At 59.4% G+C, this 26,437-nt stretch overlaps 1 protein-coding gene across 1 annotated transcript in view; it reads right to left on the bottom strand.

The window, feature by feature from the left end:
* LOC122101084 (dedicator of cytokinesis protein 2-like) overlaps nucleotides 1-25,916 on the bottom strand; it is a 153,919-nt gene extending 128,003 nt beyond the window's left edge. Inside the window, 6 exon segments of the mRNA XM_042671427.1 lie at nucleotides 709-720; nucleotides 722-805; nucleotides 7,328-7,473; nucleotides 17,859-17,965; nucleotides 18,955-19,025; nucleotides 25,779-25,916. Of these exon segments, the coding sequence (XP_042527361.1) occupies nucleotides 709-720; nucleotides 722-805; nucleotides 7,328-7,473; nucleotides 17,859-17,965; nucleotides 18,955-19,025; nucleotides 25,779-25,916 (558 nt within the window).
* Between the last annotated feature and the right edge of the window lie 521 nt (nucleotides 25,917-26,437).

Raw genomic sequence — 26,437 nt, 5'->3', positions numbered from 1 at the left:
GAAGCACATCCGTGTGTGTGGGGGGAACGCGTAACGGAACGGCTGCCGCCGCTGCCGGGCAGAGACCCACGTGGCCGAGGCTGGGGCCGCCGCCAGGCCGAGACCCACGCGGGCCGACACACAGAGGGTGCTGGAGACTCGGTGCTCTCAGCTTCTCCGCGTGTGGCCCTCGCTTGAAGCCAGGGGAACCCGGCGAAGGGTGAGAGGTAGGTTCTGCGTCTGGGGAGGGGCAGAGAAACCGGGCGCAGGAACCTTCCGGGCCCCAGAAAGAGTGTCCGTGCGGAAAGCGACCCCACGCACGCCTGTGACCCCGAACGACCTCACAGGTCTAGTGGTCACACGGCCAAGTCACTCAGAGAGCTGGGGAGCACTGACCCTGGGCGAGAAGCCAAGGTTCCTCGTGGACATGCCTCCGGAACATTCTACCTCCCATTCCCTTACAGAAAGCCCTCTCCCTCATCGGTCCTTCCCAGAGGCACCCCACCCCTGCCGGCCAGCAGGGGGGGACAGGGGGGGCCTGGACCTCAGACGAGTCCTTGGCCTCGTCCGTCTAGACGCCCGGAGCTGGCGCCGCCTCCCTGACTCGGAGGGGAAGCATCAGGGCCCCCATTCCAAAACCGAACAGTGGCGCACCGACCAGCCCCGGGCCGGGTCCGAGGGGCGTGTGCGCACGCACGCACGCGTGAGGAGAGAGACGCGGCTACTCACGATCAGAGCGTGGGTCTCGGCCCATGGCGATGACGGTCTGGTTCACCGTGCGCAGCAGCTGCACCATGATCTCTTGGATGTGGTGGTAGGTGAAGGCCTGCAACACAGGACAGGGGACATCGGCGTGACCGCAGGGCCAACACAGACGACCGTGCCGGGACACGGTGACCACCAACACCATCGCCGTGACCGCCAACACCGTCGCCGTGACCGCCAACACCATCGCCGTCGCCTCTGCTGAGACCCCTGGTCACCACCACTATGACATCACCACAACTGCTGTTGCATCATAACCACTCTTACATCAGCAGTGCTATGACATCATCACCACTGATATGACATCATCACCATCGCTGTGACATCACCACCGCCGCTATGACATCATCACTGCTATGACATCATCACAACTGCTATGACATCACCACCACTATGACATCACCACTGCTATGACATCATCACAACGGCTGTTACATCATAACCGCTCTTACATCAGCAGTGCTATGACATCATCACTACTGATACGACATCATCACCATTGCTGTGATATCACCATTGCTGTGACATCACCACCACCGCTATGACACCATCACTGCGATGACATCATCACAACTGCTATGACATCACCACCACTGCTACCACGTCACCCACATTGCTTCACCCTGTCACCTCACACCCTCACACCCGCACCCTGGCCCACCCTTGGCTGTGTGTGTATCAAGAAACTCTACTTGTTGGCCAGGCACCATCGGCTCATACCCATAATCCTAGCAGCCCCGGAGGCTGAGATCTGAGGATCACAGTTCAAAGCCAGCCTGGGCCAGGAAAATTGAGGAGACTCTTATCTCCAATTACCCAACCAAAGGCCAGAAGTGGCACTGTGGGCCAAGTGGTAGAGCACCAGACTTGAGTGAAAAAGCTCAGGGACAGCGCCCCGGCCCCAAGTTCAACCTCCAGGACCAGCACGCACACGTGCGTGTGCACACACACACACACACACACACGAAACTCCAGCAGCCATCCTCGGCATGGGGTGGTGGTAAGGGCTGGTTTGGACTTTGAGGCCAGGACCTTCGGGTTGAGAACACCAGGTCTGGTGCAGTCTGCGGCACCTGACCGGCTCGGTCACGTGGTTAGCTCAGCCGGAGAGGGGCTGAGAACCCGAGGGGCGGATGTGCCGCCGTGCGGTCCGTCCTGGCACACCAACGTCCGCACCCTGCCGAGGGGACCCGGCTGCGGCCCCCGCCGGCCGCCAGCTCCCCTGTGGCCCTCCCCACGGTGCCCACACCTCAGAGCCTTCTAGAACAAAGGGTATTTTCTTCTCATTCTGAGGGATGTCCCCTTCTCTAGACCCCACAGTGTGCGGTGCATCCTGATAACCATCGTACAAAATTGGTGGGATTTTTCCCAGCGCCCGTCGCCGATGACTCCAGTACGTTCCAAGGCTCCCTCCTCCCAGCAGCCTCCTGCTTGGGAAGGTGGGCCGCACCTCCCACTTCATCCATAATCATTTTGGCAGAGGTAGAAGTGAATTTCCGTCTGGTCTTGGGCTTTCTGGCTGAGGAACAGACAGGCCCCCTCATTTTCTGTCTCCATAGCGTATCCCGCACCCCCGTTTTCAATCCCAGAATTCTGCCAGCGAGCAGGAAAGCTCTCCGTGGGAGGCTCAGCCGCCCGGTGCTCTCGAGCCGTGACAGCCCAGCCTTGCTGATTGCTGTAATCAACTCATCCCGTGCCAAGCCCCGGCCGGGTCCTCGGATCCAGCGCTGGCTTCTTTGAATGCAGGCGGCATCTGCTGCTGGTGTCCTGAGACTCGGGGTGAATCGGGTACCTCGGGAAGTTGTAGCTGCTGCTCCTCCATCCAGAATAACTTCCGCATCGCTCCTCTCTCCGCTGTCTGGATCTGCTCCTTTCTTCACACTCCGCGGAGCGACACACAAAATACCAGCGCCCCGGGCTGCGTGTCCTCCACAGGCCAGTGACGCACGGGGCTCTGTCCGTCCATCCTTCCTCCTCGCACCTGCTTTCTCCCCCCTTCCACCACACGGTGTTGTGCACCGAGACTTGTCTTCCAGGAGAGAGTTCACGCGGATACGTAGCTAGTGTATGGAGGTGTTTGGGGACGGTTACAACTGCCCTTCCCTGAAGCTTCTAATTCCTTACGCCCGGACAGGAACACGTCCCTCCGCTCGTCGAGACCGGCTCTGTTCATAGGGAGAAGCACTGAACTTCCACTCGGGTCGACTGACTCCCAGGTCAGCACCCCAGAGTCCCTACGCCCCGGCTTTCCATCATCACCTCCTGCGGCGGGGACGTACGCAAAGCCGGCTGGGATGGCAGCACCGACTGTGACAGCATGCGAGCTCAGCGCGGCTCTCCGCCGTGCAGCCCTACCTCTGACTGACGGGAGGGACGGCGGCAGCGAAGCAGCTGTGGCTTATTCCACAGCCGCTCCCGGGACAGGGAAGCAAAGTGCCCTCGCCCGGCGCCCGCAGAGCCGGCTTCTCACCTCCCGCCGTCTGTGCCACGGATAGCTATGGGCTGCTCGTCTGTGCCGGCCCGGCTGTCCGTTAGGGTGGGCAGCGAATGAGACAGAGGCTGTCCTTCAACTCCTGGGACAGCGCCAGGCACAGCCCAGCCGGTGCGGTCGGGGTCTGCGCTGTGGCCTGGGCCGCGTCCGTTAACTCTGCAGGCCATAAGGAGCAGACGAACGCCTCCCATCTGAATCCCAGCGTCCGACCCGCGCCGTGGGCAACGAGGCCTGTCCACACAGGCTGGCCCGAGGCTTTGACGGTGACCGTGACCACCCGGTGCATCGTTCCCCAGGGACACGCCCGCCGTGGGGGTGGAGGGTACGGGGGGGGGCCACACACGGGCAACTTTAATAACACCAAAGCCAAAGCCACCTGCCGCTCTGCAGCGGGATTTCAGTGCGGACACCGCCCACCTGCCTTTCTCATTAGATTCTGCTGAGTACAAACATGAAATACAATAAAATTAGTGTCAGCATGTCTTTCTAGAAAGGAGACTAATTGAAGACGAGAGGATCAATCGGACCACGGAGATTGATTATTGAGCGTCGGCCCCGCGCCCAGGCAGTGTGGAAACACAGAAGACAAGTGAGAGCAGGCTCGGCCCTACGCAGGGGACGCCTGGAAACGCCGCCCGGCAGCCGGGGAAGAGGGGCTTCCGTCAAGAGAGATGGCTTCGTCAAGCTTCCCGGAGACAGGCCGTCCGCGCAGCCGCAGAATGAGCCGGCTGCATCAGAGACGAATCCATCCGGGCTTCCAAAGTCAGTGGCTCCCAGAGCCCCTGTCGTGGTGGTTAGAGCATCTGTGACACGGTGAATCCCAAGAGGACAGCACTGGAGGATGCTGGGAGCACTGTCCAGCGCCGGTGTGCGCGGGAGACACACTCGTCTCCGCCAGCCTCCCTGGCACGCCTGCCAGCGCTGAATGACCTCTTGGATGGAGAGGGAGGAAACGCGAATGGAGGCAGCATCAGGCATCTACCCCTCACCTCTCACGGGAAGAGCACCTGGAAGGGGCTGGGATATTACCTGAACCGTGGTAACTGCCATCAGCACCGGCCCCATCTTTGGGACGCACGCCCCTCCCCACCCCGGACGTGTCCGGCGGCCGTCATTGCTAAGCGGGGCTGAGGCTGGCAGGGCCTGGGGACGGCGGGGCAGCAGCCCGGTGCCAGCTAGGAGCCAGGAATAACCCACCGGGCTGCTGCCAGCTACGAACGGCCGGCGGGGAAAACCGGGATTCTGCGAGTCTTGTTTTGTTTTCATCCAGAATTCTAATTCTGAGAAATGGCATGAGGCGGGGTAGACAGGTAAAGGTGACCAGGAAATGAGGAATTATAAAGGACCACGCTCAGACATTCCAACAGAACCAGGCCTGAAGCCACAAGAACCGGAGAGACAGCGGGTCTGTCCGGGGCCCGCGTTGGGACAGAGCCACAGGCACGCAGGGTCTGTAATGATCAGGGGTTGCTAGGTAACTCAACCAGGTGTCTAGATAGGAATTCGGCATGAAATGCCCCAGAAATACAGTAGCTTAGAAAGAAAACCACAAAAAAAATGGCTGGAGCGCTTCCCACCCACGGCCTGATGGGGGGAGTTCTCTGTCTCTTCCCAGTCTCTACCATCTTTATCTTGTCTTATTGAGATAAATATCCCCGCCAAGCCTGCACCCCGGGGCCCTCTCTCCTCGTGAGACCCCCTGGAAGGCGGTGTGTTGTGGGGTTTACGGGAACCGGGGACTCACGGCTGGCTGGCTGGTGTCTGGGGCCTGTGGGACCCGAGCAGCCCATGCCAGCCGGCTGAATTTGAGAAGCCTCTGCCCACGCCATGTGGCCACTACCAAAAGATAATGGATCTTTGAGTAGACAAATGTGCCAGAGGCTTTGCCATCGTGTGGTTTATTAAACGCAGATTTGAAAGTGCTCAGCTTTACAGTCTGGAGTGGGCTCTTAAATTAAGAAGGCAAAGAACTGAGAACTCGCCCAGCTGGTCCTCCATTTCCTGTAAATACCGAAGAAAAGAGGACGGTCCCTGTGCCACTGTGTCCCCATACGGCGGTGCTTGTCAGTCACCGTGTGGGCTGCCTGCGTCCAAACCCCCAACCCGCTCTCCAGGGAGGGCCGTGACTCCAGGGCTGCTCCCCTGCTCCCGGCCTGGGCCTCTCCCCAAGTCGCCTTCTGGCCCGCTGCCCTCCTCCCAGGAGGACGTGGGGAACGGGGCCTCCCCACAGCTGCCTTGTGAAGGGCTGGTGATCAGTACTGAGAACCTGCAGGCCCGAGGCCCAGAGGGACTCAGGTCGGATGCTTCTGGACTTGTGCTTTTCAGCGTGGTTCAAAGTGATCATGGCTATGGAGTGAGTCCTATACCTCAAAGGAGAAGCTGTTGAGAAGAAAGACAGAGACAGACAGACAGGAGCAGAGACAGAGCAGAGGCGGAGCGGTTGGGCCCAAAGGAGGTCCCTGGGAGGGACAGCATCCCCCGCCCAACTCAGCAGCTGTGACGGCAGACGAGAATAATTCATCCCACAAAGACAGTTGCTCACACGGGCACAAACACGCATGCAAAGCATGCATGCAGATATGCACAACCATGCACATGCACACACATGCATGCCACACACCCACGTGCACACATGTGTGCATGTAGATCATGCACATACCCATGCACACGTGTGTGTGCCTGCACATGCATGCTTGCACACATGCACCAATACACACGTGTGCACACATGTACACTCCTATATAGCTCCAGCACCCTCACAATGCACCTAGATACAGTATAGACTGACTGTCCTCTTCCAAGTGCTCGAGATCGGAAGTGATTCACAATCGATTGGCCCTGGGAAGAGGGGAGAGGGGAGAGAGGAGGGGAGAGGGGAGAGGGGAAGAGAGAGGGGAAAGGGGAGAGGGGAGAGGGGAGAGGGGAGAGGGGAGAGAGGAGGGGAGAGGGGAGAGGGGAAGGGAGGGGGGAGAGGGGAGCGTTTTCATCCACATCATGAGACATCTTACACCTGCCACCCAAGCCTACACATGAAAATTCATTTACTTTTCCCATATAACTGATATCCGTAACCAGAAAGTAATTTATGTATGACCCCGGGTCATTCTGGACGTGAAACCGGGCTTCAAAGACTGAAACTGGCCCCGGTGGCATCCCATTCCTGCTCAGGGACTCAGGTGTCTGAACAGCTCAGACCTGGTGTCAGCTTAGTCCCCCCGTGCCCAGCACACACCTCCGCATCCACCCGCCTCACCGCGAATGGACAAGCGCATGATCAGAGCCACCACACCCACCCAGCCGCAGGAGAAGCTGTGTCTTACTGCGGGCAGTGGGGAGAGGAAGGAAGAGACGACAGAGAGACCACACACAGGAACTGGGCACGAGTGGCTGACCACAGGATCCGAGCCACAGAATACCATTCCTCACTGTCTAACGCTAGCAAGTCACCCACACAGGCTTCCAGAAAGCTCTAGGGAGGGTGTTCTAGGGAGGAGGAGGGGGCGCGGGGCGGGGGGGAAACAGGGGCATTGCTTCCACAAATGCTTAGAGAAGATTTACTGGTTGATGGTGTCTTCAAAGCCTTCTGGAACCAGGCACAGGGAAGGACAGACCCTGTGTGGACTTACAGCCGAAGAAATGCGGGCCTGGGCCAACTCAACCCATCTGCCCTTGCTTCCTGCCGATGATTCTGCACTCAGGAAGCCCGGCCTTTGCCCCCAGCCCCGCGGTTTCCAGAGACGACCCTGCACACACCGGCTCCCTGTCCTCCCCCACCCCTCCTCCCCATCCTCCAGATCGGGCCTGGGCACCTGCTCGTTCAGGAAGATTACAAACCTTCCCTCTCTGGAGGAAACGGCAGAGACGGTCCCGAGTCCCAGGTCCCGGGTCCCAGGTCCCAGGTCCCAGGTCCCAGGTCCCAGGCGGACGTCAGGTGTGAGATCCCCTCCACCCTGCATCCCTGCACGCAGGGCTGGGTAAGCAGAGCCAGCCCTTGCCCACACCCAGCCCACCAGACACAGGGTGACCCGGCGTCACCCCCGCCGCGGCCGCCCCAGCCCCGTTTCACGGCTGGGTGAAGGTGCTGGCACTCACCGGGTCCTGGCCGCTCAGCACCTCCAGGAGGCTGTTCAGGAGCTCCACGCAGTGCTTCTTCTCCAGGGCCTGGTGCCCCTCGTCCCTTTGCTGCAGGAGCTCCTTCAGCTCCTTCGTGATGACCGGAAGCAGGATGTCCCGGCACTCTGCGGGGGATACGGGGGGGGGGGAACACATGGTGTGTGGGACGGGGGCACGGGCAGCAGTGTGTGGGGGGTGGGCATGCGGCGTGTGGGGGGCGGGCACGGGCAGCGGCGTGTGGGGGCGGGCACGCGGCGTGTGGGGGCTGGCACGGGCAGCAGCATGTGGGGGCGGGCACGCGGCGTGTGGGGGCGGGCACGCGGCGTGTGGGGGCGGGCACGGGCAGCGGCGTGTGGGGGCCGGCACGGGCAGCGGCGTGTGGGGGCCGGCACGGGCAGCGGCGTGTGGGGGACGGGCACGTGGCATGTGGGCACGCTTACTTCTCTCACCATTCTAGCTCAGTGCTCTTATTACAATTACACACAACTACCTCTAAGTGCCGACTGTTCATGGGTGTGGTTATACATCTAGAATCTGTTTAGAATCTCAAATCTGCTCTGCCATCTGACGTGTAAATTACATAATACGAGGATATGGAAACTGTTCATTAAGGGAACAATTCACAAACGTGTTCTCCTTGTAGAAGTTTTAAATATCGAAGATTAGGTTACGATTTCTCTTGAGATCTTGGTCACAATTCTGGTCCCTCTGGAATCCACACTCCCCAGACACAACTAGTGATACGTAGGTGTAAAACGTGAACTGAGTGGAGTGTGCGTGTGAGACAAACGAGACTCAGGCAAGGGGGATTTGAAACCCACACTAACTCTAACTCAGCGGCGGCACAGAGCCTGATCGACAAGTGTGAGGCCGTGACTTCAAAACCACAGTACTGCCAACAAGTGGAGGAGGAAGGAAAAGGGGGGAGAGAGGGAAGGCGAGAGAGGGGGGAGAGGAGGAGGAAGAGGAAGACGAGGAGAAAGATGGGGTAGAGGAAGAGGAGGAGGAAGAGCGGGAGGCAGAAGAGGAGGAGTAGGAAGAGGGAAAAGAGAAGGAAGAGAGGGAGATGGGGTAGAAGGAGAGGGGGTAGAGGGAGAGAGGGAGGGAGAGGAGGAAGAGGGAGAGAAGGAGGAGGGAAAGGGGAGGAAGAGGAGGAGGGAAAGGGGAAGAGGAGGAAGAGGGAAAGGGGAGGAGGGAAAGGGGAGGAAGAGGAGGAGGAGGGAAAGGGGAGGAAGAGAGGGAGATGGGGTAGAGGGAGATGGGGTAGAGGGAGAGAGTGGGGAGAGGAGGAGGAGGGAAAGGAGGAGGAGGGAAAGGAGGAGGAGGGAAGGGGAGGAAGAGGAGGAGGAGGGAAAGGGGAGGAAGAGGAGGAGGAGGGAAAGGGGAGGAAGAGGAGGAGGAGGAGGGAAAGGGGAGGAAGAGGAGGAGGAGGAGGGAAAGGGGAGGAAGAGGAGGAGGAGGGAAAGGGGAGGAAGAGGAGGAGGAGGGAAAGGGGAGGAAGAGGAGGGAATGGGGGGAGGTTTCAATCCCCAGCACCAAAAAAAAAAAAAAAAACCACAGACGACAAAAAAACAAACAAACAAGAAAGTGATGACAATGTCCTGGGGGTTGGGACAGCCGTGTGTGACTCCACACTGCAGCTCTGAACCCTCTCCCGCTGTGGGCTGAGGTCAGGAGGTGAAGGAGGTAGACACCGGCCCGCGGCCCTGCACATGGTCCCGCCCCTACCCGACAGTCCATGAGCCCAGCCTCCCTCATCCTCTCCACCATCGCCCACTGGGCGTTGGCTGCGTGATGGACACAGGTCAGGGCCAGGGGGGAGGCAGGGGGCACAGCTACAGCGCATTGGGCGTTGGCTGCGTGATGGACACAGGTCAGGGCCAGGGGGGGAGGGCAGGGGGCACAGCTACAGCGCACTGGGGGAGGCGGGGGGGGGGCACAGCTACAGCGCACTGGGGGAGGCGGGGGGGCACAGCTACAGCGCATTGGGGGAGGCGGGGGGGCACAGCTACAGCGCATTGGGGGAGGCGGGGGGGCACAGCTACAGCGCATTGGGGGAGGCGGGGGGCACAGCTACAGCGCACTGGGGGAGGCGGGGGGCACAGCTACAGCGCATTGGGGGAGGCGGGGGGCACAGCTACAGCACATTGGCAGGCAGCAGAGTTGTGCAGAGAAGGCCCCTGTGCCGCGGCCACTCCTCCCCTCTCACCCATCACGGCCTCCACCTCCCCAGGGCTCCGTGACCGTCAAGTGGCACGGTGGAGCTGTGGCTGGGTTCTCCTACAGAGCTCCTTCTCTGAGGAGCCAGGTCAGACATTCACCGCAGTCCCCTCTCCACCAACCACTGTCCCAGGGAAAGGTGCCGATAGATCCTAGACAGCACTGACCACCTTGAAAAGTGGCCGGACCGACTTAAAATCCCACCACCCAGCCCCTCCACCCCAGTGCACACAGCCTTCCACAGAAACAGCAGGGGCAGTGGGTCACCCGTGGCGCTGGACTGAAGGATGGTTGAGACTCCAAAATTCTGAGATTGTAGGACATGGACGTGTGGATTGCATGGTATGGATTATGGACTGAGTGGATATGTGGACTACATTATGTGCGTGTGGTTGCATGGCATGGATGTGTGATTGCGTGATGTGGATGTGTGATTGCATGGTGTGCATGTGTGATTGCATGATGTGGATGTGTGATTGCATGATGTGCATGTGTGATTGCATGATGTGGATGTGTGTGATTGCATGATGTGGATGTGTGATTGCATGATGTGCATGTGTGTGATTGCATGATGTGCTTGTGTGTGATTGCATGATGTGGATGTGTGATTGCATGATGTGCATGTGTCTGATTGCATGATGTGGATGTGTGATTGCATGATGTGCATGTGTGTGATTGCATGAGGTGGATGTGTGATTGCATGATGTGCATGTGTGTGATTGCATGATGTGGATGTGTGATTGCATGATGTGCATGTGATTGCATGATGTGCTTGTGTGTGATTGCATGATGTGCATGTGTGATTGCATGATGTGCATGTGTGATTGCATGATGTGGATGTGTGTGATTGCATGATGTGGTTGTGTGATTGCATGATGTGGATGTGTGTGATTGCATGATGTGGATGTGTGGATTGCATGGCATGTATTTGTGGATTGCATGACATGGATGTTTTCAGCGTTGTAGACCAGGCTCCATGAGGAGTGGCAGTCTGTCCACCTGAAAGGCGTCAGCTTTCTGACTCAGCCATGCCAGCACCCTTCAAGATGGAGGCTCTGGGTTCTGGGAATCAGAGAGTTTCACAGAGAAAGCCATTAATCAGGTGGCCTGCTTTTTTTCAGAAAGTACTTTGTCTTCTCTTTAGTCATGATTTCTCAGAAGCGGCTGGCTCCTCTGCTCTGAGCTGAAACAATTTCTGTCATCTGTGATGGGACTGGAAGGTCTCAGAGAGCAGCATCTGTAAACGGCTGCCCGACTGTCAAGCCAACACACACACACAGACGGTCCCGGGTCTCCCCAGGCCCAGCAATGAGACCCAGCAAACCGGCCTCTGGTGACACACCCGACTGCAACCGGAGCCCCAGCGAGGTGATCTGCGAAGCCCCACCCGGCGCCTGCAGAGGGCACGGGAGGTCTCCGGCCTCGGCTCCTCCTTCTCTGAGACATTTCCACCTATGGCAGGTGTGGCCGGGGCCCTTGTGAAGTCTGACATGCCTTTGTAGCAACGTCCTGACCCATGGAGAAGACATCAACAAGGCTCTGGGATAACAGCATGGAGCCCGTGGCCGGGGTGTCTGTCCTCTGTGGACTAACAGCCGCACGGTGAGCTTCCAACTGGTTCCCGGCTCCTCAGGAAAGTGCGGCTGAGCACCACATCCACACAGACCTGCCCACCTCGCCAGGGGCCTCTGCTGAGGCCTCCCCCACCCCCCACTGCAGCCCCCCCACCTCCATAGCTGAACCCTCAAACCACAGGCCAGATAAATCCTTCCTCCCCAAGTCGTTCCCTCCTGGGTTTGTTCCGTGATCTACAGCCCGCTCCGCCACCCAGTCCCGCCTCTCGGGCCCACACCGCCCTGCACCCTCAGAGTGGCTCTGCCCTGGGGAGCCGGCCGCCGTGACCCCTCCGTACCCCCAGCCTCGGGACTCAACGCCCTCCCTCGGGCCCCACGTGCTCCCCCCCCACTTCTGGATGTTTGCACACATCACTCTTTTCCCAGCATGCTCTTCCCTTGACCACCCCCCTCTTGGATTCTAGGCCCTCTCTCAGGACAACTCTCTGGGCGCCCGGCTCTACCCGGGCTAATCGCTTCCGGAGCGGTCGGGAGCGCCTGCCTCGCCCTCTGCGGTGGGACCATGTGTTCACAAGGCCACGTGCCCTGCTCCTGGTGTCTCTGCTGCTACGTGTATAAAAAGAAAAAAAGCGGGATTTGGAGTCCCGCCTGTGGTCACCTGGGCGGGGCCAGGCCTCACAGGGCGGGCACTGGACAGCTAGTGTGGGCTGGCCTCACAGGGTGGGCACTGGACAGCTAGTGTGGGCAGGCCTCACAGGGCGGGCACTGGACAGCTAGTGTGGGCTGGCCTCACAGGGCGGGCACTGGACAGCTAGCAGGGGGGGGAGCTCTCCTCCCAGCGCCGGGGCTGAGACCCCTGCGGGGCCGGCTGGACGCACCCCGTAGGCGCAGCAGCAGCGGGAGGAGACCCTGGCCGACACACTCCACGCGGACAGCTAGCGATTTGTTACTGCAGCTCCTCCTCCAGCCGGTGTCAGGAGCAAACGCATTCCACCCACCAGGAAATCAATCGGGGTGGGTCGGAGCCAGCTACAGCTCTACTAGCGTCTCTCAGGCACCCTCCTGACTCACCCCTCCTCCGCCAGACACGCCGAGTTACAGAACCCAAATCAGCCCTCAGCCCCGCTCTGGCTGCCGGGACCTACACACTGTGTCAGCCACCCTGGGGCCAAAGGGCGCCGCTGGCTGAGCAACAGGTGCTCAGGGAAAGAGTGGGGAGGAGAGAAAGAGGGAGGGGGAGGGAGGGGAGGGAGAGGAGGGAGGGGAGGGGAGACAGGGGAGAAAGGAGAGAGGGAGAGAGGAGAGAGGGAGAGAGAGAAGAGAGGAGAGAGAGAGGAAGGGGAAAGGGAGGGGAGGGGAGACAGGGGAGAAAGGAGAGAGGGAGAGAGAAGAGAGAGGAGAGAGAGGAGAGAGAGGAGAGAGAAGAGAAAGGAGAGAGAGGAGAGAGGAGAGAGGAGAGAGAGAAGAGAGGGAGAGAGAGAGGAGGGGGAAAGGGAAGGGAAGGGAGGGGAAGGGAAGGGAAGGGAAGGGAGGGGAGGGGAGGGGAGGGGAGGGGAGGGGAGGGGGCAGCTCTTCCCTGCTCTGCTCTGATCCATCTTCTATTAAGGATCAATCCCGGGGGCCTGGTCTTGCCCAGTGGAGGCCGCCTTTGGGAGGTCGGGCGCCCGGGGCTCCAGCAGAGGCTGCAGAGCCTGAGGCACGGGCAGCCAGCTCTCCCCCAGCCCCAGGGGCTCAGCTGGCCCCGGGCAGCTCTCGCGGAGAGGGAGCCTCCGTGGGGGGGATGGGGCTCCTCACACCCAAGGCACTGTGGAATCAATTCTGCACGCCTCCTCCCTTAGCGCCGTGTCTGAATGGGCTTTAATATGCACGTGATCATGTCTTCGAGACTGAGGAGAATGTATCATCATTAACCCTGCCAGCCTTGCGTTTAGCGGTGCAGCCCCCCCCCCCATGTGTAATAGAAATGGCACTATTTCTTTGGTGTCTCAAAGTTCTTACTTATCCACTGATTCTGGAACCCGTTTTTCAAACGTTTGACTCTAACAGCCTATAAGGCACCGGAAGCTGACTCGACCTCCCCAGCTCTTTTTTTCCAGCATTCTCTATGTGAGGATTAACTCTCTGGAGGTGGAGCTGGGTATGGAGGCCCCCAGGCCTGGCCAGGGAAGGGGGCCGGTGGGCCAGGGGGCCTGAATGGGCACATAGAGAGTCCTAAGGAAGGGCACTCCAGCCCCAGGGGCTGTGACTGGAGTTCAGAGCTCTGGGGTCGGCGTGGTTACAGCCAGGGAGAGACGCTCGCTTTGGGGAGCGGGAAATAAACTAAGCAGTGTCGGAAGACTGACGGAGATCATGGGAGGGGGTGGGGGAAATCACCAGAAAGGGCAACGGGACGCGCCTCTCTTCCCAGCAGTCATGCGAATTAGGGAAGGGAGAGGTTTGCAACGCGAGGCTCTGCTGTGATGGATCGCTTTAATATTCCGGGCTCCCTCCCTCGCCACGCGCTACCTTTAAACCGCAATAATGGCAGGGGAGGGGTGACGGATCACCCTTCTCTCCTCCTCCTGTCCCCCCTGCCTCCCGGTCACCTCCTCTCGGTGAAAAACAAGATTATCAGAAGGGAGAGCCACTTCTCAGGAGATTAAAAGAGGAGGAGGAGGAGGAGGTCTGAGCCATGACCTCAACGTTGGTTGCCACCAAACGCCACAGCTTGTAGTTTATCATTTAAAACATCAGCGGAAAGACCTGGGCTGGCTGATCGCCAAACTTCTGGTTCCCATAGAAAAAAAATCACCTGTAAAAGCATTGGCCCATCTGAGTTTATCACAGTACCAGGCAGTTAGTAGCCGTTGCTAAACAGCAGGAACTCCTCCCTTGGGCCCCTGCATTAACTAAACACAGGAGGAAGTTTGGTGCATTTGCTTTTCTCCTGTTCTAAACTGCCGCTGGCCGGTCACCTGAGCTTCTAGAAAGACACAGCGAAAGCAGAGATGACGGTCAGCCGAGCCACACCCTCACGGGGGAGTAGTTAATTCTCTGTCTATTTAAACCTAAAGCTCAGCAGGTGCTGCTGGCTCACGCCTGTCATCCCAGCTACTCAGGAGGCTGAGATCTGAGGATCTTGGTTCAAAGCCAGCCTGGGCAGGAAGGTCTATGAGACTCTTCTCTCCAATGAACCACCAGAAAACAGGAATTGCCATTTGTGGCTCAAAGTGGTAGAGGGCAATAGCCTTTAGCAAAAGAGCTCAGGGACAGCGCCCAGGCCCCGAGTTCAAGCCCCATAACCCACAAAAAAAAAAACCTAACGCGTGTTTCTGTGCCCTGGAGACGGGGACGGAGCTGGGGAAGGCCTGCTCTGCCTCCTCCCGTGGCTGCCTGTCCCGTGGCCCACCCCTCCCTGCCATCCACCATCGCCTCGTCTTCTCATGGCGTGTCGGGGCATGTATCTCCAGAGTCTGGGCCTGCGGATGAGCGCAGACAGGCCTCTCTGGCCTCTCTTTTCCTTTTAGATCTAAGAGTCCTGTCTCTGGCTGTTTGTTCTCTGGCGGGAGGAGGCGTCCTTCATCAAAGGACCTGGAGAGGATCAGATATACCCCCTTCCCCCCTCCCCCCCCCCCGCCCCCTTCCCACGAATCGCCGCTCCTGCTAAGGGAACCTGCCACGCACGCGCCACCCTGACACAGGTCCCACAAATCTCCCCGCGCCCTCCCACGCCTGCGGTGGTGAGCTGTGTTCACCCTACGATGGCACGGCCTTGCAGGGAGGAGCAACTACAGCTTTGAAAAGGATCTGACATTTTGGGGGAGGGGGGGGAGAAGCTCCGAAAGCCATCATGTGCTTAAGAAAGGCTCGATACCGCGACTGCAGATGCCCCAGGTTCTGCACGGCGCCCCCCACGCCTCCCAAGCGGAGCTGACCGGCCCTCGCCGCACCCAGCCTGGTCAGCAGAACTGGTACCAGTCAAGCAAAAGCACAGTGCGTGCCAGGAACGTATAATTGAAGCCATTCGGGTAAAAGAAGACACGGGTGTGGGTTTTTTCCCACGCTAATTTTAGGTGTAGGGACACAAGACTGAATTCTCCCCGCTGTCCGCAGCCTGGGGCTTCCGTCCTGTATGTACAGGGCTGGAAACTTGGCTCCGAAAGTCCCTGGTCTTCTTAACAAGGTGACCGGCTCCTGTGGGGGCTCCGGTTAAAGATGAGAGGTCTGGAGGACAGGCAGCCAGGACGCGAGGTCAAGCTTGAAGGCGGGTGGGGGGCACAGCGGGCATAGGAGCCAGACCCAGCCAGGGTGGGGCCCGCAGCGGGCAGCCCGGACACGGACAGGCAGCTGGGCTGTCGCGCTCTGCACTGCCCCCCACCCCTCTATCCTGCCCTCCCCTGTCACCCCTGCCCCCCCCCACGCCCCACCATCCCTGCTGGGATGGATGTGCAGCCATCAAATTCCAAAGAGCCGCCAGGAACCACACATCCTGAGCCAGGAAATTCATCTCTTCTCTTCCTGCGGAGCCGCCACTGCCACCGCTGCCTGTGCCCTGTGCCAACGGCCCAGCGCCCGTCACGGTGTGCAGCCCGCTGTGGGCCCGGAAGCACCACCGACTCTCCTGAAAGGTGACTGGCCTGCCAGGCTTCCCTGCAGAGCCCGGGGTGGACGCCCCCATGCCCGGTGTCTGGGCTGTCCGTGATGTTTAAACCTGGCAGTGCTGCAGGGATGGACGCAGCCGGACCAGGCAAACAGGACAGACACCCACTGCAGACGCGGGCAGCCCCTGGGACTGGACTCACTGAGGTAATTTCTCAAGACCCTCATGGCATTTGTTTGGGGAGAGAGACCCCTGCAAGGGGCAGCCAGCGCCGTCCCCCCCCCCGCCTGAGCCACATCCTGGCCCTAGATAAACTCCAGTGAAAGGTGGTGGCCTGTGGTGAACAGGCCACCGCACACATGCTCACCCCTGAACACACATGATCGCCCCTGCACACATGATCACCCCTGCACACATGATCACCCCTGCACACATGATCACCCCTGCACGCATGCTCACCCCTGCACACATGATCGCCCCTGCACACATGATCATCCCTGCACACACATGATAACCCCTACGCACATGATCACCCCTGTGCACATGCTCACCCCTGCACACATGATCACCCCTGCACACATGCTCACCCCTGCACACATGATCACCCCTGCACACATGCTCACCCCTGCACACATGCTCACCCCTGCACACATGATCATCCCTGCACACACATGATAACCCCTACACACATGATCACCCCTGTGCACATGCTCACCCCTGCGCACATGCTCACCCCTGCACACATGCTCACCCCTGCACACATGATCACCCCTGCGCACATGATCACCCCTGCACACATGCTCACCCCTGCACGCATGCTCACCCCTGCACACATGATCACCCCTGCACACATGCTCACCCCTGCACACATGATCACCCCTGCACACATGATCACCCCTGCACACATGATCACCCCTGCACACATGCCCACCCTTGCTCAAATGCTCACCCCTGTGCACATGCGCACCCCTGCACGGGCCCGCTCAGCCTGGGTGACCCTCCAAATTCTAAGACCTCTCATCTCAGGCACAGCAGATGTCACATGGCCAACATCCGTGTGAACCGGGGACTTTACATTGGTAAGGGCACAGAAACTAATGCTGACCCAAAGGCCATTTTTCCTCCTCAGGGGGAAGGGAAGGCAGGAGGGAGGGGAGGAGGGGGGAGGGGGGAGGGGAGGAGGGAAGGCAGGGGGGAGGGGAGGAGGGAAGGCAGGGGGGGGGAGGAAGGGAGGAGGGGAGGAGGGGAGGAGGGGAGGAGGGGAGGAGGGGAGGAGGGGAGGAGGGGAGGAGGGGAGGAGGGTAGGCAGGGGGGAGGGGAGGAGGGAAGGCAGGGGGAGGGGAGGAAGGGAGGAGGGGAGGAGGGGAGGAGGGGAGGAGGGGAGGAGGGGAGGAGGGTAGTCAGGGGGGAGGAGAGGAAGGGAGGAGGGGAGGAGGGGAGAAGAGGAGTCACCCGTCAGCTGACTGTGATCACTCTCTCAGCGAGGAGAGGCGAAGGACAGAAGGGTTCTGTGAGTGGACACCACTGAGGGACAGCGCTGCTGCGGGCCGCCGGACCTCCTGCCGTGACCGCAGGAGGCACACAGGAGACCCAGGCGCAGGTTGCTCTGGGGGGTGGAGCGTCCGGCTGCTCCCGAGGGATCTTACGTCAGATCCACACAACCCACTCGGCGCGTTACCCACCCGAGGGCCATTTGCTAAGATCACCCCGCTGACGCTTCCTCCACCCGCACGTCTAACTGTGGCCCAGAAAGCTGCGCTGTGAAAAGCTCTTGGGTTTATTCTCACACTCTAAATCTGCACGACTTTGCAGAGAAAGGCTGGGAACGAAAGGAACCTTCAGTCACATCCCTTCCGGCTGAGAACAGAGATGGTAAAGCACGGGGCGGGGGGGGGGGGGGGGTAGAAAAACACACCACTCCACCACGTGCCTGGCGCCTAACTCACCACCGCCCCACACGTTCTCAAGGAGAATAAACGGAAGCGTTCCTCACGTGAGAGTCCAGGCTGATGTCTAACGGCCCCAGGCCCGTGGAGGGGCGCGGCCTGTCCAGGGGCCTCGCCGGGCCAGGCACCCCCCCCCCCCCCGCCCCATCCGCAGACACCCCGAGCCGCCCTGCACGGCCGGCGGCGCTCACCTTGCTTCTTGAACAGGTTGCTCTGGACGACCTCGCTCAGGGACTGCACCTTCTGCTTCTGCAGCTTCACGGGAGGAATGCAGGTGTAGAACTCGTACAGGAGCTGGCTGAGGGGAGGGAGGGAGCAGTCGCACCCACCAGCCACCCGCCACCCCGCCGGGCCTGGGCTGGTCCCCCTGGGCCCCAGCCCCCATCCTGGCAGCATCAGGCCCATACTGAGCCTCAGAAGACACGCGGACGCGCTGCGGCGCTGAATAGTAACAGGACTGAGACGTGCACACCTGAAGGGGAATGACAGCCAACGACCCTGGCACTGACTGTGCCCCAGGGCCCCGCTGCTCATATGAAAACAACACAAGGTCTGCGTCTGCACACACGTATGCACGGCTACCTGATCTGCGTCTTTATGTGTGTATAAATGTATATGTGGCCTGTGGCTTTACTAATGTGTAAACATATATGCATTGTGTGTCTTTATATGTGTATAAATATATATATATATATGTGTGTGTGTGGTCCATGTCTTTATAGGTGTCTAAATGCATGTGTGGGTCTGTGTCTTTAAAGATTCAGCTTGTAAACACATAGATTCACGCTGACGTTCGGGAGAATGTGTGTCTTCTGGGAGCTCTCGGGGGATGGGGTCGGGGCTGGTAGGGGCAGCAGGAGCTCTCTCAATACCATCTTGGCGACTATCCTCTGATCCTCAAAGCATTTCAGTGAAAAAAGGTGGCTCCTAAACAAACTCTTCTATTCGTGTCATCTGAGACCTTCAGGAAATGTAAGGACAAGATGGCGTGCGTATACGGGACTCAAGACCTCTTACTCCCACGGCACCGGCTCTCCCAGAAGTTACCAAAATGGCCCAACAAAACTCACCGTGCAACTACAGGCGGCTCCCCTGGTGTGTCCTCCCCGGGCTGGCCTGTCCCTGGGCAAGTCCCTGGGCCTGTCCCTGTCCCTGGGCCTGTCCCTTTCCCTGTCCCCGGGCCCGTCCCTGGGCCTGTCCCTGTCCCTGGGCCCATCCCTGTCCCCGGGCCCGCGCCCCGACTCCCTCACAGGACAAGCAGCTGGAGGAGGTGTGAGTGGTTCTCACCTGAGCAACTTCGCGTCGAAGACCGTCTCCACGTCGTGCAGGACGGACGGGATGTATTTCAAAGCCGCCACCTGCGTGGGACGTGAAAGACACAGTGAGGTGATGGCCACACGGCTTATGGCCAGCTCAGGTCACGGAGCCCCGCCTGAGGCCCCGACACCCCGGAACGGCGCAAGACCAGGGAGCGCCCGGCTCGACCTCCACCCTCGAGGGGGCCGCAGGCCGGGCAGCGTGGCCACAGCCTGGACACGGTGTATGTCCACACTCAAAGTCTGTCTCCATGTCTTCTCAGCCACCGGCTTAGTCCAGACAGCCTTGGAGTTCATGTCTGCAGAATGGGGAGACGAAGGTCCCCATTGGCTGTTTTTTGAGCAGTTTATTGGAGATAAAGGTCTCATGGACTTTCCTGCCCAGGCTGGCTATGATCCATGATCCTCAGATCTCAGCCTCCTGAGTAGCTAGGATTGCAGGCGTGAACTACCGGGGTCTGGTTGACTTGGTGATTTTTATTCTTTTCCTTTCTCCATGTTCCAGGTAACTAGAGCTATTGTCTCTTAGCAACCAGACACAAATAACACTTCTTTCTTCCGGAATATCTTAGTTGTGCTAGCCATACCCAACTAAGCTTCCTAGTGAAAAACGATTAGGACTGTTTTCTGAGAATGAGCAGACGGCACGCTGAACACCGTTAATAGATTATCTGCTTCATTACTGCCTGCAGGGGAAATGCTTTTCTAGATTAAGAACCTCAGTCTCGAGAACACGGTAACCAGCGCACAGACCAACCGGGCCGCGGCTCTCCGAGCCCCAGCCCCAAGGCCCTGGATCCGATGACAGCCTCGCTCAAAAACTACTTTTCCTGAATTCGCCCCCTCTTTCCTCTCATTATGATTCCCAAATGTCCACATAATAATGTGTTTGATATCAAAGAAAGTTACGCCAATAATGTGTCAGAATGGAAATGCCAGGCTGGTGATTCCTCATCCTAGATTCTGAGGGGGCAGACATCACAGGGGGAGGCCAGCCTGGGCAGAAAAGCCCAGAAGACCCTGCCTCAGCCACCGCTGGGCGCAGTGATGGGATCCTGCCAGCCCAGTGCCAAAGGACACGCAAACAGGAGGACTGCAGTCCAGGTCAGTGTGGGACAGGCAGGGGGTCTTGAGGGGTAGAGCACCTGCCTAGCAAGCATGAAGGTGAGCCATTCAAACCCCAGCACTACAACAGACAGAGACAGAGAGACAGAGAGAGACAGAGACAGAGAGACAGAGACAGAGACAGAGAGACAGAGAGACAGAGACAGAGAGACAGAGACAGAGAGACAGAGACAGAGACAGAGAGACAGAGAGACAGAGACAGAGACAGAGACAGAGAGACAGAGACAGAGACAGAGAGACAGAGACAGAGACAGAGAGACAGAGAGACAGAGACAGAGAGACAGAGACAGAGACAGAGAGACAGAGAGACAGAGACAGAGAGAGACAAAGAGAGAGACAGAGACAGAGACAGAGACAGAGACAGAGACAGAGAGACAGAGACAGACAGAAACAGAGAGAAACAGAGAGACAGAGAGAGACAAAGAGACAGAGACAGAGAGACAAAGAGAGAGACAGACAGAGAGACAGAGACAGAAGGAGATAGAGACACAGAGAGAGAGAGAGAGTTTCCTGATTAGAAAGCAAGCAGAAGAAAGACGTTTGTGTGGTTTATGTGTGTGTAACTATAAGGTTCTCTGTAGGGTGAGCTGCTCTGTTAGCCCAAGATGGACAGACATTTTAGCTGATCTGATCAGATGACCTTACAGGAAGCCATAACAAACTCATCTTTGTAGCTGGGTGCCAGTGGCTCACACCTGTAATCCCAGCTACTCAGGAGGCTGAGTTCTGAAGATCGTGGTTCAAAGCCAACATGAGAGGAAAGTCCGTGAGACTCTCATCTCCAATAAACCATCAGAAAACCAGAAACGGCTCAATGGTAGAGTATTTGCCTTGAGCTGAAGAGCTGAGGGACAGCACCCAGGCCCAGAGTTCAAGCTCTAGGACCGACAACAACCACAACAGCAAATTCACCTTGGCCCACTGTGGTTCCCCCATACCGCGATCTATGTGCATGAAACACAGTCTTTTTAAATGAAAAACTCGCAACTATATTTCGCAGCTCTTGGGTTGCTTTCCCTGTCGTTTGTTCGTATATTTTTCCCCCGTTGTTCTTTTCGGTGATTTTTTTCCTCGCTGCTTTGTGAAGTTTTCTTGGCAGCACCCACGTTCACCCTCTTGCAGGAGCGCGTTTTGGAAGGATTTCCTCTGCTTCCTCCGCTGTGTCTTGTGGCTCTGGCTCTGTGTATCATCTCTCTCCTTCCTTGTGCAGAAAGGTTTTAATTTGCAAGCTGTCAAATGTGTCAGACCTTTTCTTTATAGCTATTGGATTTCGTGCCTACAGATCTATTCATTATTCATTCCAATCCAGATGATCTGAGAAAACACACCTTCCTGGAGCCGTTCCCTGGGCCCTATTGGGACGGGGCAGGTCCGCTGCCAGGGAAGGAGGGTGGCAGGAGTAATGGGGAATGGCCGGTCAAGACAAAGGCAGAAGCAAGCCGGCGTGCCGTGTGTGAGGTGCAGAACTTCCCGTGACAGGTAGCAAGGAACCGTGGCACACGGCGGCGCTCCGGGCAGCTCCGGCACCGGGGGCTTCCTCTCCCAGTTGGTCAGGGAGCATCTTCATCCCGAAACCAAGGAGAAGCAGCAACACTGGTGCCGAGGAAGGGGCGGGAACGGCTGCACGCGGGGCCGGCTGGAAGTGGGGCGTGGGGAGCCCTCTCTCTTCCTGACCACGGAGCTGCTCTTGTCCAAAGAGGAAACCCACACAACAGCGGGAAAGGAAAACCCTCCAGCACCCCCGAACAGGGACGCGCGTATTCCTCCTTCCTCCGTGCAGATAGCGCCGGCAGGTGTCGGCCTCGCCGGAGAGTCCTGTCCTCGGGGACATGCAGTGCTGTTAGCAGACGGGCGGTGGTCAGGGGAGGCGGCCTGGGTGCTCCTTTAAGCCGACCGTGCCATCCCGCGGGGGCATTTGTGAAACACGGGGGTCTTGCAGAGACTGGCACAGGGCCGTCGGTGCAGGGCCACCGTCCGTCTGCCGCAAGCTCACACGTGTCTGCCGTGGGCCTCATCGGTGCCCAGAGCTCTTCTGACCACAACTCCATCCACTCCTGGGGCATAAAGAGCGCTGACCAGGAGGTAAGAGGCCTGGGTGGACTCGAGGTCGGGGCAGCACCCCCCCCCCCCCGGCTGGGCAGGTGGAATCGGAGCCAGTGTGCTGCCTCAGGCAGACTCCCGGAGCCCCGGCCGCGCAGGGGAGCCGAGCCGAGCCCAGAGCTGCTCTTCCCACCCTCTTTGAACTACTGGCTGTCAGCTCTCCACCAAGACCCAGCAATAAAGGGAGCCGCGGGAGGCTCTTCACAAGGCCTGCTGGGCCTCAGAAGTCAGAAAAACAGCTCACTCCCACACCGGGCCGGGCTGAGACTTGAACCTGACCTGCTCCCCTCAGAACTCACCAGGAGGACGCCGGGGAGGGCTTCCGGTGACCTGCCACCCGTGGGAGGCTCCGGGGAAGCAGAAATGCCTGCCCCCCCCCGTGTCCCTCCCCCACGCCAGCCGCGGAGGCCTGACCAGCAGATCCCGGCTGCTGCGCTCTCCCGCCCCACACAGCCCCCACCCCCTGCCCCCCATGGTTAGGACCGCAAATGACCCCTAGCCCCCAAGCCTTGTGTCGCAGGGAGGGGGAAGGGGCGCACGCTTACTTGGATAAATGAAGTCAGGCCTCCGTGCATTTCCGATACTGCTTGAACTACTTCTCGTCCTCTAATTCCACGTGGGCCAAAGGGTGAACCAAGGCCCAGGAGGCAGAAATGACCAGGCCCAGGCCCCTGAGAGGGGGCCCGGCTCAGCCCCCGGGCTCAGGCCCGCGTCGAGTCCGGGGTGCGCGGACGGCCCTCCGCATGCTCACCTCTCCTGACCCGGACCTCCCCCCACCCCGTCCCGGCGTCCTCCGAGAGCGAGCCCGGCTGCACAAATGAGAAACACCTGCCTGTGAATCCCTTCCCCACAACTTGGCAACAAGCGTGCACATCGGTGCAGAGCGCACCCTGGGCTTTATGTAAATCCCCACGCTAAATTCGGTCCTTAGAGCGAATTACTCGGGAGATGAAACCCTTTCGGAGGCTCCGGGATGGAAATCCAGGAGACGTGAGCGGCATCATCGGGGTGAGGCCGGCAGGAAGAACGCTGTCCGCCAGGCAGCAAGAAGCCGGCCACAGGGCCTCAGCCTCCCGGGGCCTCAGCCCGGCCACAGGGCCTCAGCCTCGCTGGGGGCCTCAGCCTCGCTGGGGGCCTCAGCCCGGCCACAGGGCCTCAGCCTCGCTGGGGGCCTCAGCCCGGCCACAGGGCCTCAGCCTCCCGGGGCCTCAGCCCGGCCACAGGGCCTCAGCCTCACTGGGGGCCTCAGCCTCGCTGGGAGCCTGCCTGCCTCCGCTCCGGGCCTCCCTCCAGGTGAGGTCAGAGGAAGCGTAATATCCTGCAGCTGTGGGGGCACCGTGCTGACCCTGGAACTGCTCCTCCCCCTCCTCCCTCTACCTTCCTGTCTCTCCACCCCTCCCCTCCCCGGATTCCTGTCCACACAGCAAAGCAGCCGGGGAACTCCAAGTAGCTCTGAGATGGCGCTCCCCTGCCCGCCCCTGGACCTTCTGCGTGGCGGCGCCCCCTCCGCATTTCTGCTCCTTTCCCCACCTCGTCCCGCACCTACCACCAGCTGCCTCCTTCCCCTCTGTTCTCCATTTCTGCTTCTCCAACTGTGCCGGCCTTGGGGCCTCTCTCTCGGCAACTGGTCAACCTCAGTGCGTCCCACCCACCCTACAGCCCCGTGGCGCCAGGCAGGGCTGGAGCAGGCCCAGGTGTCCCCAGTGCGGTGGAGACCGGGCGTGGCTCCAGGTAGCTCTCCTTACACAGTGGTAGGGAGCACCGTACGGGAAAGGGGGAAAGGCTTTCCTTACGCCGGAACTGTAAGGTTGCAGTCCCAACTAAGCGTGTCCCAGGACAGCCAGTGCCCGGGGACTGTGCAGAGACCCAGGGGCCGGGAGGGGGGAGAGGGGGGTGCGGCTGCAGCACAGTCCTCTTCAGGGGTAGTGGTTGGAGCACAGTCCTCTTCAGGGGTAGTGATTACAGCACAGTCCTCTTCAGGGGTAGTGATTGCAGCACAGTCCTCTTCAGGGGTAGTGGTTGCAGCACAGTCCTCTTCAGGGGTAGTGGTTACAGCACAGTCCTCTTCAGGGGTAGTGATTACAGCACAGTCCTCTTCAGGGGTAGTGATTGTAGCACAGTCCTCTTCAGGGGTAGTGATTGCAGCACAGTCCTCTTCAGGGGTAGTGATTGCAGCACAGTCCTCTTCAGGGGTAGTGATTGCAGCACAGTCCTCTTCAGGGGTAGTGATTACAGCACAGTCCTCTTCAGGGGTAGTGATTGCAGCACAGTCCTCTTCAGGGGTAGTGATTGCAGCACAGTCCTCTTCAGGGGTAGTGATTGCAGCACAGTCCTCTTCAGGGGTAGTGATTGCAGCACAGTCCTCTTCAGGGGTAGTGATTACAGCACAGTCCTCTTCAGGGGTAGTGGTTGGAGCACAGTCCTCTTCAGGGGTAGTGATTACAGCACAGTCCTCTTCAGGGGTAGTGGTTGGAGCACAGTCCTCTTCAGGGGTAGTGGTTGGAGCACAGTCCTCTTCAGGGGTAGTGATTGCAGCACAGTCCTCTTCAGGGGTAGTGATTGCAGCACAGTCCTCTTCAGGGGTAGTGATTACAGCACAGTCCTCTTCAGGGGTAGTGGTTGGAGCACAGTCCTCTTCAGGGGTAGTGATTACAGCACAGTCCTCTTCAGGGGTAGTGGTTGGAGCACAGTCCTCTTCAGGGGTAGTGGTTGGAGCACAGTCCTCTTCAGGGGTAGTGGTTGCAGCACAGTCCTCTTCAGGGGTAGTGATTGCAGCACAGTCCTCTTCAGGGGTAGTGATTGCAGCACAGTCCTCTTCAAAGGTGGTGTCTGGAGCCCTCAGGAACACCTACCTCGGTGCTGGGTGACATTCTGAACGTCTTCCCAGAACAGCGGCTTCGTTCCAACTCCACTGCTAACCGGTCTCCACGCAGGGACAGCGTGGAGGGAGGCTCACTCCTTGCACCGTCTGCAGACGGCTCTGTGGACGGCTACACTAGACAACCCTCTCTCCCAACTACCTCTAGTCTAACAAGAGACTCTCTCGGTCCAAAGGGGACCCAAGTTGTGGCGGTGAGAGTAAGTGTTACACAGGAACCCGTTTAGACACCTGCCTTCATCAGTCGGGCGGTTTTGACCTCCACAAGCCCTTCAGAGGTCATGTGAAAGAAGGCACTGCCATTCCATGGAGAGCAAATAACATGTCTCAGCCGGGCACCATGGCTCACGCCTGTCATCCCAGCTGCTCAGGAGGCTGACAGCTGAGGATCCTGTTTTAAAGCCAGCCCGGGCAGGAAACTCTGTGAGACTCTTACCTCCAGTTAAACACCAGAAGACCAACAGTGGAGCTGTGGCTGAAAGTGGCAGAGTGCTAGCCTCTGGACACGCCCAGGCCCTGAGTTCAAGCCCCACGACCGAGAAAAGGAGAAGTATGTCTCCTCCTTCCGAGTCCTCCCATCCCCCCCGGAGGCAGGCCAGGCCTCGGCTGCTCCAGACTGTGTAACCAATCCCAGGGAAGGCAGACGTGTTCCCAGCATGCCGCGGGCCGGGGGAGGCCCAGGGGAGACGCACCTGTAAAAGGATGGTGGTTTTGTGCTGGCTCTTCATCAGGTTGTTGATGGACTCAAAGAGGCGTCTCATGGATTCTTCAAACTCCGTCTGCTCTTTGCCTTCGTAAAGCCTGGATGGAAGAGAACATGCCGGCGTCATTCCTCCCCAACCAGTAGGGCCAGGCCAGCCCCAGCCTTCGCGTGAATGTGAGAGGGACGGGGACGGGAGGTGGGGGATGGGGGACGGGGGTGGGGGACGGGGTGGGGGACGGGGTGGGGGATGGGGGATGGGGGACGGGGGTGGGGGACGGGGGTGGGGGATGGGGGATGGGGGTGGGGGATGGGGATGGGGGACGGGGATGGGGGACGGGGGATGGGAGACGGGGGTGGGGGATGGAGGTGGGGGATGGGGGATGGGGATTGGGGACGGGGGTGGGGGACGGGGGTGGGGGACGGGGATGGGGGGCGGGGGGTGGGGGACGGGGATGGGGGATGGGGGTGGGGGATGGGGGATGGGGGACGGGGATGGGGGACGGGGGATGGGGATGGGGGACGGGGGATGGGGGTGGGAGACGGGGACTGTGGATGGTCCGGGTCGGCCAGGGGCGCCGCAGGGACTCCCGCCCCGGGGCCTGGAAACACCTTCCTCCACAAACAATCAGGGCCCTGAGTCCGGCCAGC

Source organism: Dipodomys spectabilis, unplaced genomic scaffold (genome assembly GCF_019054845.1).
Source record: "Dipodomys spectabilis isolate Male_0828 unplaced genomic scaffold, ASM1905484v1 ptg000624l, whole genome shotgun sequence".
Classification (NCBI taxonomy): Eukaryota; Metazoa; Chordata; class Mammalia; order Rodentia; family Heteromyidae; genus Dipodomys; species Dipodomys spectabilis.
The sequence above is the reverse complement of the archived record's forward strand: the minus strand, read 5'-3'. Positions and strand labels throughout refer to the sequence as shown.